The 13,715-nt window shown below is 47.0% G+C and overlaps 1 protein-coding gene across 4 annotated transcripts in view; it reads left to right on the forward strand.

Annotated features, from left to right (window-relative positions):
* Positions 1-13,715, forward strand: part of MIPEP (mitochondrial intermediate peptidase) — an 86,051-nt gene that overhangs the window by 2,911 nt on the left and 69,425 nt on the right. For all 4 annotated transcript variants that reach the window (XR_015138185.1, XR_015138186.1, XM_086329719.1 and 1 more), the window contains exons 2-5: positions 696-869; positions 5,985-6,073; positions 7,259-7,345; positions 11,794-11,857. Coding sequence is in view for 2 of the 4 variants with exons in the window: in XM_086329719.1 (XP_086185845.1) it covers positions 696-869; positions 5,985-6,073; positions 7,259-7,345; positions 11,794-11,857 (414 nt within the window). In the remaining 2 variants the exon portion in view is untranslated. The remainder of the gene's footprint in view (positions 1-695; positions 870-5,984; positions 6,074-7,258; positions 7,346-11,793; positions 11,858-13,715) is intronic.

Here is a 13,715-nt window from a genome sequence, read left to right on the forward strand (position 1 = left end):
CTTCCCATTAGATTAGTGATTTTTATCTTTGTCAAGGTGTTGGAGTGCTTTGGAAAGTATAGCATTTGCTGCCAGTTTCAGCCTGTGACTTGGTTTGGCATGTTTATTCAATCTTTTAAAGATATGTATGTTCCCAGTCGTCAACTTGTGGTCCCTGTTGCGTTGTTTGTGGAGTGCTGGGTGCCATGTCTGGACCTCACTCAGTGCCCGGCAGGGTCCTGAGAACGGAGTCCCCTGGTTCCTGGGTCTGAGCATCTATTAACCCCCTGGGTTCCATGAAGACATTAGGCCAAGGAGGGTTGAGAACTTGACCAGGGTCACACAGCGGATAGTGGTTACAGCTGCCACCTGTTAAATAAATGCCTTCTGCATGCCAGGCACTGCTAAAATGGTTTTTAAAAATGTGTGCCATGTAATCCTGGCTGTTCTGTGGTAGTGACAGAGCTGGATTTTGAATGTGTATCATTCTATTTTTTTTTTTTTATAAAATAAGAATTGAAGAAAAATTCCATTCCAGTGTCGTGTACGTGGAACATCTCGGGGAATGTGAGAGGGATACCTGTGATGACAGGTGTCGTGATGATAAGAAAGCTGAGATTTTCTGTATGAGATTTTCTGTACGAGAAAAGTGTTTGTCTGTAATACCCCCAGGTCACGTGCTCTGTTTTCAGTGGGAGCTGTTCTTTGGGTTCCAGGGTCTCTTTGGCGTTCCTGAGCTCAGTGCCCCAGAAGGATTCCGCGTGGCCCAGGAGAAGGCCCTGAGGAAGACAGAGCAGCTGGTGCAGCGCGTGTGCGCCACGCCGCCCGGGCCGCAGACCGTGCTCATCTTCGACGAGCTCTCGGACTCCTTGTGCAGGGTGGCCGACCTGGTGAGTGAGGTGCTGGGCCGGGGCTGAAGGCCGCCTCTTCCACTGCTACAGTTTCGTCCAGGTTATGAGGTTTAGTAGTGGGCTGCAAGGTGAACGTCTGAAGTGTTTGACAGCTGTTGGCCATCGTTTGCTATTGTGAAGTGAGCTATTGAATGGAAAGAATGTACAGGGAAAGGTCACAATTAGAACTTAAACTTGAGTATGTGTATGTAATCAAACAGCTGTATAACTGTTTGATTTGATGCAGTGAAAGAGGGATTACTCACATGGGGAAGAGTCTTCACGTGACAAAGGTTCTTCATTTATGAGAACTACTGAAATTCTAGTAGAATACTTATTTGTGCATTTATAATAAAATTCTTATAAAATAGATTTTATAAACCTGTTCAGGGATATCTTCTAGTTCAAAATAAAGTATTTACATCAAACGATTGTATAAAAGTGTCTTTCCCCCACACTTGGAGTTGAGATGGAAGTGCGCGCAGGTCTCCGCCAGCTGAGTTGGGAGCCGGACTCCTCTTGGCTAGGGGCCACGTCTCGAGTGGTCCTGTGGGTGAAGACGTTGTTGGGTGTAGGGGCCTGCAGGCCGCAACCCTTCCTGTCTGTACAGCTGTTCCTCCATGTTCATTCTCCATGGGGCCCCCAGGCAGAGCCAGGCACCAGGAACACAGCCACGTGAGGCAAATGCAGACTCCAAGCGTGTGGGGCTTGTGCTCTGGTGTGGACTGCTCGTAGCTCTTACACCCGACCCTGGCGAGGGCTGTACCTGGATGGGCTGATTTAACCTCCTTGCACATCCAGCTTCCAACAAGGAACGAGGCACTCGGAGAATAAGTCCCCCGGCCTGTGAGCCATGGATCTGGGCCTGAGTCCAGACAGTCTGACCACAGAGGCCGCGCTCTCACCATTCCAGAGGCTGGCTGCCACCTCGGCCGGACAGAATCTTCACTGGAGTGACAGGCAGGTCACCTGCCCATCTTGTGAGACATCGTATAGTAAGATCAGCTCCTTGCAGGGTCTGGTGCCATTCTGTGTTGACCCTGTGTGCACGTAGCCACCCCCATGATCAGGACGCGTGCCTCTTCCATCACCCAGAAACACTCCCAGAAAGTCACACCCACCTCACCGCTCACCTGGCGATGTCTGACCTGTTCTCCATTCCTATAGTTTGTCGTTTCTAAAGTGTCAGGTAAGTGGAATCATATTTATCTTTTGAGATTGACTTTTTCCCCAGCATCAGTTCAGTTCAGTTCAGTCGCTCAGTTGTGTCCGACTCTGCTACCCCATGAATCGCAGCACACCAGGCCTCCCTGTCCATCACCAACTCCCGGAGTTCACTCAGACTCACGTCCATCGAATCAGTGATGCCATCCAGCCATCTCATCCTCTGTCGTCCCCTTCTCCTCCTGCCCCCAATCCCTCCCAGCATCAGAGTCTTTTCCAATGAGTCAATTCTTCACATGAGGTGGCCAAAGTACTGGAGTTTCAGCTTTAGCATCATTCCTTCCAAAGAAATCCCAGGGCTGATCTCCTTCAGAATGGACTGGTTGGATCTCCTTGCAGTCCAAGGGACTCTCAAGAGTCTTCTCCAACACCACAGTTCAAAAGCATCAATTCTTCGGCACTCAGCCTTCTTCACAGTCCAACTCTCACATCCATACATGACCACTGGAAAAACCATAACCTTGACCAGATGGACCTTTGTTGGCAAAGTAATGTCTCTGCTTTTCAATATGCTATCTAGGTTGGTCATAACTTTTCTTCCAAGGAGTAAGCATCTTTTAATTTCATGGCTGCAGTCACCATCTGCAGTGATTTTGGAGCCCCCAAAAATAAAGTCTGACACTGTTTCCACTGTTTCCCCATCTATTTCCCATGAAGTGATGGGACCAGATGCCATGATCTTTGTTTTCTGAATGTTGAGCTTTAAGCCAACTTTTTCACTCTCCACTTTCACTTTCATCAAGAGGCTTTTTAGTTCCTCTTCACTTTCTGCCATCAGGGTGGTGTCATCTGTATATCTGAGGTTATTGATATATCTCCCGGCAATCTTGATTCCAGTTTGTGCTTCTTCCAGCCCAGGGTTTCTCATGATGTACTCTGCATATGAGTTAAATAAATAGGGTGACAATATATAGCCTTGACGTATTCCTTTTCCTATTTGGAACCAGTTTGTTGTTCCATGTCTAGTTCTAACTGTTGCTTCCTGACCTGCATATAGGTTTCTCAAGAGGCAGGTCAGGTGGTCTGGTATTCCCATCTCTTTCAGAATTTTCCACAGTTTATTGTGATCCACACAGTCAAAGGCTTTGTTTGGCATAGTCAATAAAGCAGAAATAGATGTTTTTCTGGAACTCTCTTGCTTTTTCCGTGATCCAGCAGATGTTGGCAATTTGATCTCTGGTTCCTCTGCCTTTTCTAAAACCAGCATGAACATCTGGAAGTTCATGGTTCGCGTATTGCTGAAGCCTGGCTTGGAGAATTTTGAGCATTACTTTACTAGCGTGTGAGATGAGTGCAATTGTGAGGTAGTTTGAGCATTCTTTGGCATTGCCTTTCTTTGGGATTGGAATGAAAACTGACCTTTTCCAATCCTGTGGCCACTGCTGAGTTTTCCAGATTTGCTGGCATATTGAGTGCAGCACTTTCAACAGCATCATCTTTCAGGATTTGAAATAGCTCAACTGGAATTCCATCACCTCCACTAGCTTTGTTCATAGTGATGCTTTCTAAGGCCCGCGTGACTTCACATTCCAGGATGTCTGGCTCCAGGTTAGGGATCACACCATCGTGATTATCTTGGTCGTGAAGATGTTTTTTGTATAGTTCTTCTGTGTATTCTTGCCACCTCTTATTTAATATCTTCTGCTTCTGTTAGGTCCATACCATTTCTGTCCTTTATCGAGCCCATCTTTGCATGAAACGTTCCCTTGATATCGCTAATTTTCTTGAAGAGATCTCTAGTCTTTCCCATTCTTTTGTTTTCCTCTATTTCTTTGCATTGATCGCTGAGGAAGGCTTTCTTATCTCTTCTTGCTATTCTTTGGAACTCTGCATTCAGATGCTTATATCTTTCCTTTTCTCCTTTGCTTTTCGCTTCTCTTCTTTTCACAGCTATTTGTTCTGCTTTCCCCAGCATAACAGTCCCCATCTCTGTTTTTTCCTTTTCTGGGAAGTTTCCTCCCTCCTGCTCTGGGTAGTCATACTTCTGATTATTGATCACCACACAGTCCCCACTGCAGGCGTCCCACTTGTAAGGAAATGGACAGGATATTCCTCCTGAAGGCTTTTCCTGGGAGTAAGGTGAGCTGTGCTTCCGGCTCCTTCAGTTGCTTCCTGGTTTGGGTTCTGTCCCTCCAGGATGCGGTTGTCCCAAGGGAGTGTGACAGACGTGCTGTCAGAACCTTCTCTTCTTGGTCGTTGCACTGGAACCTGAACGGCAGATGCTGTCAGTAGGTTTCACTTTCCTGAAAGCAGCTGTCGGCTTTGTGCTCAGAAATCCCAGAACTTTCAGTGTTTGTCTTTCTGGCTCCACTTTAATTCCAGTGTTCCATCATTTGTTCCACATTTTTACTTCTGCTTTTCCCTAGAAGATTTTAGCTTCTCTGCCCTGTAGCTTGTTCTATTTCTGAAGTTTTGTGTTTATGAAGTTTGATGATATTTAATTCAAAAAGGCTAGGATGTGACTTATACATGTACAGTTCAATTCAGTCACTCAGTCACGTCCGACTCTTTGCAACCCCATGGACTGCAGCACGCCAGGCTTCCCTGTCCATCACCAACTCCCGGAGCTTACCCAGACTCATATCCATTGAGTCGGTGATGCCGTCCAACCATCTCATCCTGTCATCCTCTCCCCCTCCTGCCTTCAATCTTTCCCAGCATCTTTTCCAATGAATCTTTTCCAGTGAGTCTGCTCTTTGCATCAGATGGCCAAAGTATTGGAGTTTCAGCTTCAGCATCAGTCCTTCCAATGAATATTCAGGACTGATTTCCTTTAGGATTGACTGGTTTGATCTCGCAGTCCAAGGGACTCTTAAGAATCTTCATCTTTGGGTTAAAAAATTCAGAGAACATTATATTTGAATTTTTAAGGTTTTGTCTGCTAATAAGATCAGTAGCATATTATAAGGTGTAGATTTTATAAACTACATTTCCCACCAGCTGGTCCTTTGTTTTCTTTTTCTTAATTCAGTCCCTGTGTAACAGTATTGCTTACCTCATCGCTATCAAAAATGAGTTTTAAAATGGTGTTTTGAATGCTAATGTTGTTTGTAAATCCTACAGTGTGGAGACAAGTGATTTATAGAACTTGTTGTAAGCTTTACGCAGCTCACTTCTCAGGTGCGGTTCTACTAAAGCTGTCCTACTGTTGCGTCAGATGTCATTACAGGCTATGGTTTAAATGTTTCTATGTTGAAAACTATTTGATAATAAAATCAGGAAATTTTACTTCGTGGTGATTTATTTCCTGTTATGCACATGTTGTTTTCATGAGAATGAAGAATACATGTAGTACTTTTCAGTTTCCCCGCATTTTCCCCTGTAGTTAACATGAAGTATAAAATCTAGTTTTGCACATTTGAAAAAGAGGATTCTGGCTTAGTTAAATTCTAAGGTCAGAATAGCGGCCCTAGTCTTGTGCCAGGCAGGCTGCCCCTGGGAATTCATGTTGATTTAAAGGCAGCTGAGAACGTACCTTTGTCTTCTGCACAAAGGCTGGAGTGCAGTTCACTCAGCCTGGAAACCGCACCAGGCATCTGTTCAAACAGGAAGAGCCTCCCAGAGATGCTCCCTGGAGCCAGGTCAGTGTCCTTGTGTGAGAACCATGGTGTGAACGCTAGAAAGTTCTGGATTATTTGAAACCAGAGTGTGCTGTTTTGAACAATACAATGAGGAAGAATCTACTTCATGTTTAAAAGTTGGTAAAAGTTTTCTTTGGAATGAAATGGACTTGGTTCCCAGGAATGACGGGATTCATGAATGTGCAGTGAGAAGGAGAATTCCAGGAATGGAAGTGCCCAGGTGAAGCCAGATGGCACATTTTCATTTTCGCCCTCAGACCCTGGGAGCAGGCTTCCTGTAAATGTCCTTTTGGTTTTGTGTCTCCTTTAGGCCGATTTTGTGAAGATTGCTCACCCCAAGGCGGCATTCAGGGAGGCCGCGGAGGAAGCCTGTCGGAGCATCGGCACCATGGTGGAGAAGTGGGTGTGCGCTCCCCGGGGGTGCTGGCCAGGGCGGGGTGGGGAGGGGGTGCCCACCGCGGGACTCTGGGCTGCTTCCCTGCCGTCCCGTCACTTGGTTCTCGTCCTATCAAGGGCTGGCACGGTGATCTGCTCTCGGGGTTGCTGTGAGAAGGGGAGACGGTGACTAAAACGCCTGTGATGGGGCGGGGGCGGGGGTCGGGCACAGCGGGTGCCCGGGATCCTCCTCCCGCTGGTTTATGGGCCCTTTAGCATCTCGGGCAGGTGGTGGTTAAAGCGCTGTCGCCCAGATGCTGGGTCCGCGGGGCGAGGCCAGTGGCTCACCTCCATGTGGTGGCCTTGCGGCCCCCGGGGCTGGCCCTGGGGAGACCATAAAGGTGACGTGGGTGGCGCGGCAGGCCGGGCTGGGGTAGAGTCTGTCGTTTTAAAGTGATTCTGAAGTAAACTAAGTGTGCTTGTTATGGTAACAGGGAGGGGGCAGGATGCCCGCCAGGAAGGGTGTCAGGCTCCCCAGCTGAGACATCAGGGCCTGTGTCTCTGAGACCAGAGGCGGCTGGGAGAGAGGGGCTCTTGGCGGGGCGTGGGGGCTGCCGTGCTGTCCCCCACCAGCAGCTCTCGCCCTCTTGGGGACGGTGGCTGTGAAAACTGGCTCCTCGATGGGTGAACTGGTCTCTGCAAGCTGGGACCCCGGTGTGGTGACAGGGCGGGAGCAGGGGCTCCCCGGAGATGAGCGGGAGCCCCGGGCATCGGGCTGGACTCTTGTCTGCCGGGCCCTGGGCACAACCTGCACTATGGGCCCTACACTCCTGGCTCCGGGGTGGACGGCCGGAGCTGCGGCCTGTTGAGAGGTGTCCGGAGTGTTGGCCCAGTGTCTTCGCTTGACCCCTCGAGGCTGACTCTCGATGGGGGTGGGCTCAGGCCTTATCTGCTCTTCTGGCTGCAGCTGTTGCATGTGGCTTTAGGTTTATACTTTTACCTCCTAGGACACATTGTTCTCGCATGCTGCCTTCCCTGTACTAACAGTGGTTGTGCTATTCCTGATCGGAAGGAAGAAATGAAACAATGGCCCAAGCCTTTGGCCTCTGGCCAGGTTTGCGCTAGAACTTGACACTGTTCTCTTGATGTAAAGCCAAACCAGACGGTACTAGAAAATCATTTAATTTTTTTCATTTGTAATTTTTCTAGGTTGAACACAAATGTGGAATTATATCAAAGTTTGCAGAGGTTACTAGCTGATAAGAAACTTGTGGATTCCCTTGATCCAGAAACCAGGTACTGCTTCCTTTGTGTTCATTGTGCTTGTGACTTTGGACGTGAGCTTGGCAGCCGCCCCAGGCGTCTCTGCCCTCAGAGCCCGTCTGTCCAGGTGGTTTCTCCCGGGTGATGGACACTGCTCAGATGGCGTCCCTGCTCTGAGAGCTCTGTGCCGTCTCACCCTGTCCTCCTGCTTCTCTTGGCCCTGTCGTTCCAGCAGCCTCTCCTCTGCCGGTGGGTCCGGTCAGCATCTCCCAGCCGCTGGATGGGAGGCTCCACGAGGGCGGGGCCACGTCTGTCCTGCTCCCTACGCTTCTCAGCATCTCCCCCAGCCGTGGCCTGGAGGAGGTGCTGCAAGGCTGACCATTCTATTCAGCTGCATTCCTAAAGTTCCATCACAGATACAGCAGAAGATACAAGCAAATTGGATTCATTTACTGGTGGATGTCCAGATCCTTGAGATGGTCGGCTTTGATTCATACCATTCATTAGTTGAAAAGACCTCTTTTGTAGCTCAATATACAAATATATTTGATATAGGATTTTGTATATTATATTTCTTTGCTCAGATGTATTATAAAATATCATAGTTTGTCATTAACTCATCTATGTATCATTTGTATCAAGGCACAGAGATTAATTTTTTGTGTGAGCCTATTTGTACTTGTATATTTTTTTATTTATGAGACACTTGCTTGGTTCTTCCTGCTTCTGTTCTCCTGTCTCCACCCATGCCTGTGACCCCCAGTGAACCCTGTCCCCTGGTGTCCTGTGTTGATCTGATGTGTGGGTGACATGCTGGCCAAGAGGCAGGGAGGGGCTTTTCACCTATCTGCCTGTGGACAGGTATCTGCAGTCCTGACTCCCTTCAGCGATCCTGACGCTCACGGTACGGGTGAAGCAGGCTGCACCAGCACAGTGACTTGTCTTGATCGTGATTTTACTGTTACTGCTTCTGTTAGCGAGGTGATTTGAAGTTGAATGCCTGCTATTTGTGCCGGATTTTACTCAGCTGCTACTGACTTTGAGTAACAACGGGTTATTCATAATCTGACTTTACTGAAGCTTTGCTTTCTTGTATTCAATGTATAGAAATGGAAGTGGACTGGTGGACCATTTGGGGTACGGAGGACTTGTGGTACCTGGACATGGGCCACATTTCTGTTACCTTTCTTTTGTATCTCTTTTTGGCTGCCCTGGGTCTACCTTGCTGCTTGTGGGCTTTCCCTAGTGTGGCGAGCGGGAGCTACTCTCTGGTTGTCTGTGGGCTTTGCGTTGCAGTGGCTTCTCTTGTTGTGGAGCACAGGTTCTGGGACACACGGGCTCAGTAGTTGCAGCTCCTGGGCTCTAGAACACGGTCTCAGTAGTTGTTATGCACGGGCTTAGTTACCCTGTGGCACGTGGGATCCTTCCAGATCAGGGATTGAACCCATGTCTCCTGCATTCGCAGGCGGATTCCTCACCACTGAACCACCTGGGAAGCGCACATTTCTCAATGTTACTAAAATGCCAATAGGATTCTTAAAATAACAGAATGATAAACACATTGAGAAAAATAAGCTGGGTAGAAGATCTGTATTCTAGAAAAGAAGGATGCCTTGTGAGTGGGCGGAAACAAGACTTGGAAGTGATGATTACTGGGCTGTCATGGCGCTTGTCCATCACTGGGAGTGTTGGCCAGCACCCAGGAGGCACCTCGAGAGAGACAGAGGAGCCTACAGTGGCTGAGATAGAGCATTAGAGACTCAATATCCATCATGATAAGGTCCTGTGTAGGAGAAATGGTACCATCTTATCATTAGTGCCTTCCTTGAAACACTAGTTCTGTGAGGTATCAGAGTATTGCCAGAAGGGACCCATTGGTCAGTAAGTTTGGAAATCACGCATATTAATACATTTTCCCCTCTTGGAAAATCTCAGTACATCAGAGTCTCAGAGAAGCCCGGCCATAAAGAAACCTGTTTCACTTGGGGTTGTCTAGAACCATCAAGAGCTTCCTTGTTTGCAGAGAATATAATAAGCACACTCTCCAGAAAACAGAATGGAGGGCAAGTCCTAGAGTCATGAGAGCCACAAAAGCTGTGAGGCAGCATGGAGTACACTCTGGAGGGCAGGCTGCAAGCCTGCACGCGCGCACGTATGCATCCATCCTGGGAGGCGTGAAAGATGTTTAAATGGAGAAACATGCTGTATTCTTGATAAGAAGAAATGTCAGCGTTATCTACTGGTCTCTAAGTTTGATAGTATCCAACTTATACCTACGACGATTTTTATTGTTATTTAAAATGATTTTGAAGTCATAAAAAATATGCCAGGACAAGCAGGAAAAATCTAGTAGAGAAAAATGCTACAGAGAGGACTTGCACTGGTAATGAGACACATAAAGATACTATATTTAAAATAGCGTTATACTTACACCTGAAGAGTCCGTTAGTTCAGTGAGAGAATAGAGAAAAGTCTGACCAGACACAAATGCATAGGACTGTATTTAATACATGATAGAACTGTCACTTCATATCTGGAAGGAAAAGCTTGGTTTTCAGTAAGTGATGTTGTTGCTGCTAAGTCGCTTCAGTTGTGTCCGACTCTGTGCGACCCCATTGACGGCAGCCCACGAGGCACCCCCGTCCCTGGGATTCTCCAGGCAAGAACACTGGAGTGGGTTGCCATTTCCTTCTCCAATGCATGAAAGTGAAAAGTGAAAGTGAAGTTGCTCAGTCGTGTCTGACCCTCAGCAACCCCATGGACTGCAGCCCACCAGGCTCCTCCATCCATGGGATTTTCCAGGCAAGAGTACTGGAGTGGGGTGCCATTGCCGGCCAATGGAAAAGTAAATTAAGATTTAAATATTAAAAAAAAAAGAAATCCCCAAAGTGTTGATAACTTGGAATGTGGAAGATCTTTCTTCACGTGATACCAAAACCAGACACAAAAGGAAAGACTGATTTGATTGTATAAAAGTTGCAAGCTTTGGTGTAGCAAAGCCCTTCCAGATTTAAGAGTCAGGATAAATGATAGGGCAAGTGTTTGTTGTTTTGGTTGTTTAGTCACTCAGTTGTGTTTGACTCTCTGTGACGCCATGGCCTGTAGCCCACCAGACTCCTTTCTCCATGGGATTCTCCAGGCAGGAGTACTGGAGTGGGTTGCCATTTCCTTCTCCAGGGGATCATCCCAACCTAGAGATCGAACCTAGGTCTCCTGCATTGGCAGGTGGATTCTGTACCACTGAGCCACCTGCGAAGCTCAGGACAGGTGTTACTTATATGCTGAAGGATTAATATAGTTACTATGTTTTGATGCCTTACACATTACCTAAAAAGAAAAAAGTGAACTGTCTTACAGAAAAATGGGTATTCTTTTCCTGAAACCCTTATCCACAAAATAGGGAATAGCAACAGATGGCTGTTAAACGTGGAGCAGTGTGCAGTAAGTGTACACTGGTAATAGTTCTGTTCATTCAGCGTATCAGCACGGTCATCAGCAAGAAGAATGTCCCTATTGTGAAAAGTCAAGGAGAGCAGCAGAGTAGATCAAATACTTGGATAACTTAATCCAGAAAAAAGTAGTTTAAAAAAAAAAATACTGCTGACAGAAAGACATGTTCCAGTTGAGCTCGGCTCCCGCTGTGTAGCAGGATTAAGAAGGAAGCAAACCATCCTCCTGAGCCCACGGAGTCTGTTTCCACCATGGCATCAAAGAGTGATGCTCTGAGTAGCTGCCACTGGCTGGACGAGAAACTGAGACTCTGATGCAGAAAGCCTTTGAAAAACTGTCCAAGCATAAACCATTTTATATTTTTAATGATTGGGATTTAGATGGAGTTGAGATAAGTAATTATCACAGTGGTGTTCACAGGTCTGTGCTCTGAATAAAGGAGTAAGCTCCTACAGGAAAAGCTAATCATAACTGTTTTTCACGTTCTGCAGTACACCTGATGGACTTATTTCAGCATAGCAGTCTTTGCCCAGGAGCAGTGTGGAGTAGAGTTCTGTTCAGTACACGTGCTGAGTAGGAGGCGTGGCACAGGTCCGCGTGCACACGTTCATGCCAGCAGGCGTGCGTGTGTGTGTGGTCCACAGTGCTTGTTTGGTGCTCAAGTGTAGTGTGCAACAGATACTGTAGAGGATAGACAGTTGAAAAGATGTCCATTTCCTCTAGGGAAAAAAATGCAGAAAAAATGGTCTCCTTGGAGTAACTCATTCATTTCACTCAGTCTAAGGCCTGTACAGTCTGCATGATGTATGTGATACCGTATCATGCACAAGGGGGCGTAACTCCCGGCCGGCCAGCTGTTTTTCCTGATTCCTGAGACATTAAGCTCCTGGTTTCAGAAAAATCATGTGTATGTGTGTTGAAACATCTGGCATTTTGGCAGTAAAGTTGAAAAGGATGGATTCATTTTGCAAAAAACTGATTTTGTTTAATTATCATTACCTGTTCTGACCTGGCACTTATTTTATTTATAGGCGAGTGGCCGAACTGTTTATGTTCGATTTTGAAATCAGTGGAATCCATCTAGACCGAGAAAAGGTAACTTCGTGTTTCAGCTCCTCTTGTTTAGCTGGTACTTGGTTGGTGTGTTGTCAATAACGTTCCTGAATGTTGAGTGCTCTATGAAAGCTGGCCTGTCACCTCGGTAATTTAGAATCAAGGAATGACTCGAGACAGTGGGGTGTTTCAGGTGTCGTGGAGGTGGGGTGAGATGGGCCGTGTCAGGAAGGACCACGAGTGAGGAGGAAACCTGAAGATGAGTGTCTCCACGCGGACACACAGAAGCGTCATCGAGACGCAGCGCAGGTGTGTCGTCACGTGATCCCTGCTCTGGACACACCTGCGAGATCCTTTCTGGTCACTTCCGTGTCTCTTCTCTGGGGGCTGCTCTTGGACAGGGCACGGGGGATGTGGCACACTTTTTAAGAGAACTCGACATAAAGCTGCCAACATGACCTGTAAGCCACGAAGGCCTGTGTTCTTGCTATATTCTTTCCAGGTTATTCCTTACTTACATTTTAAGGTCTCGTGAATATAATTAAAAAGTTTAAATTCGAGGAAGTGTGTCGTTAAGCAGTCATATAATAAATATAACAGTTTCAAAATATTTGCAGAGCTCCAAGTACTGTGTGTTTGCATGTTTAATTCTCCTTGAAGGATGAAATGACATGCTTAGCAGACTGTTGGCGAAGTCAGGAAACAGGTTTTATTTTTCCAGGGGTTGTAACAGGTGATCAATTCTTTGAAATAACTAATTTTATCACTTTTTTGTTTTAAGTAGTAAAGGCTTTGAGGAAAAATTTTGAAACTAGAGTATAATTTCCAGTTATCTTCATTGTCTTGTTTTTCCCCTGGTCACCAGTAGGTGGTGACAGATGGCCACATCAGAAACAAAACAGGCAAAGAGTAATCATCTGAAAAGTCATTTTCCCCATGAAGTTTGATTTTTCTATACTGAAATTTTTGTTACTAAGATACAGTTCATCTTTTCTAATGTCTTATCAAGGGTATACCTGTTCTGTTCATGTTTATATTTATCTTTTAAGAAATACGCTTGGTCATCCTTCAGGGTCACAGTACAGTTTAGCATCTGTCCATAGCCGTTGCCCCTTCCCCGGGAAGGCTTGCCTGTGGTGTCACGTGAAGCCCGTCATGAGTCCGGGGCCTGTTTGGCCGTCCCGTGACGAGCAACTGAAGATTCCTCCTTGTCCCCAGGAGACCTAACCAGTTATGTGGGCAACGGTTTTTAAGTTTGATCCCAAACATGGGGTGCCCCGGTGACAGCACAGGTTCGCTCAGGAGCCTGTGTCCTAGGGGTGACCAAGGAGAAGATCTGCTCCGCTCTGTCCGTCGTGACTGGCACAGACTGGAAACTGCCAGATGCACAGCTGGGGCCTGTGGTCTCCCACCCGCCCCTGTGAAGCGGGTCCAGCCCACCCCACCTCGCCTCTGGGCTGCTGCCCTCCTGTGGCCACTCCAGCAAGCCTGGCTGAGCTTTGCAAGCGCCCTTCACCACACTTCACTGAAGAGCTGCGTTAATTGCACCTTCCTTCCCTTGCCCTTGTATCTCATCTCTTAAGGCTGAGTCTGGTTTCTAATCTGTGCCTCAGATACTGTCATATCAGACAGATTCATCCAGCCCACTGCTCCCTTCCTCTCTTAACTAGGGTGTTTTCGGAGCCAGGGAAGGACTGTACCTCCCGCTGTTCATTTCACAGACATGTTGTATGACCTAGACATGAACTAGAACTCCGGGAGTTACGCACATCTGAAAGTACAGAAGCGCTGTAGAAACATTAGGATGCTTCCTGGTGAGGATATGAAACACCTACCAAAAGCACAGAGTCAGCATTTGCAGACAGTTATTGTGTATTAAACATTATGATTCAGTATTCGG

The sequence above is a fragment of the Bos grunniens genome, chromosome 12 (genome assembly GCF_055505025.1).
Source record: "Bos grunniens cultivar Pamir isolate PY7600 chromosome 12, Bosgru_T2T1.0, whole genome shotgun sequence".
Classification (NCBI taxonomy): domain Eukaryota; kingdom Metazoa; phylum Chordata; class Mammalia; order Artiodactyla; family Bovidae; genus Bos; species Bos grunniens.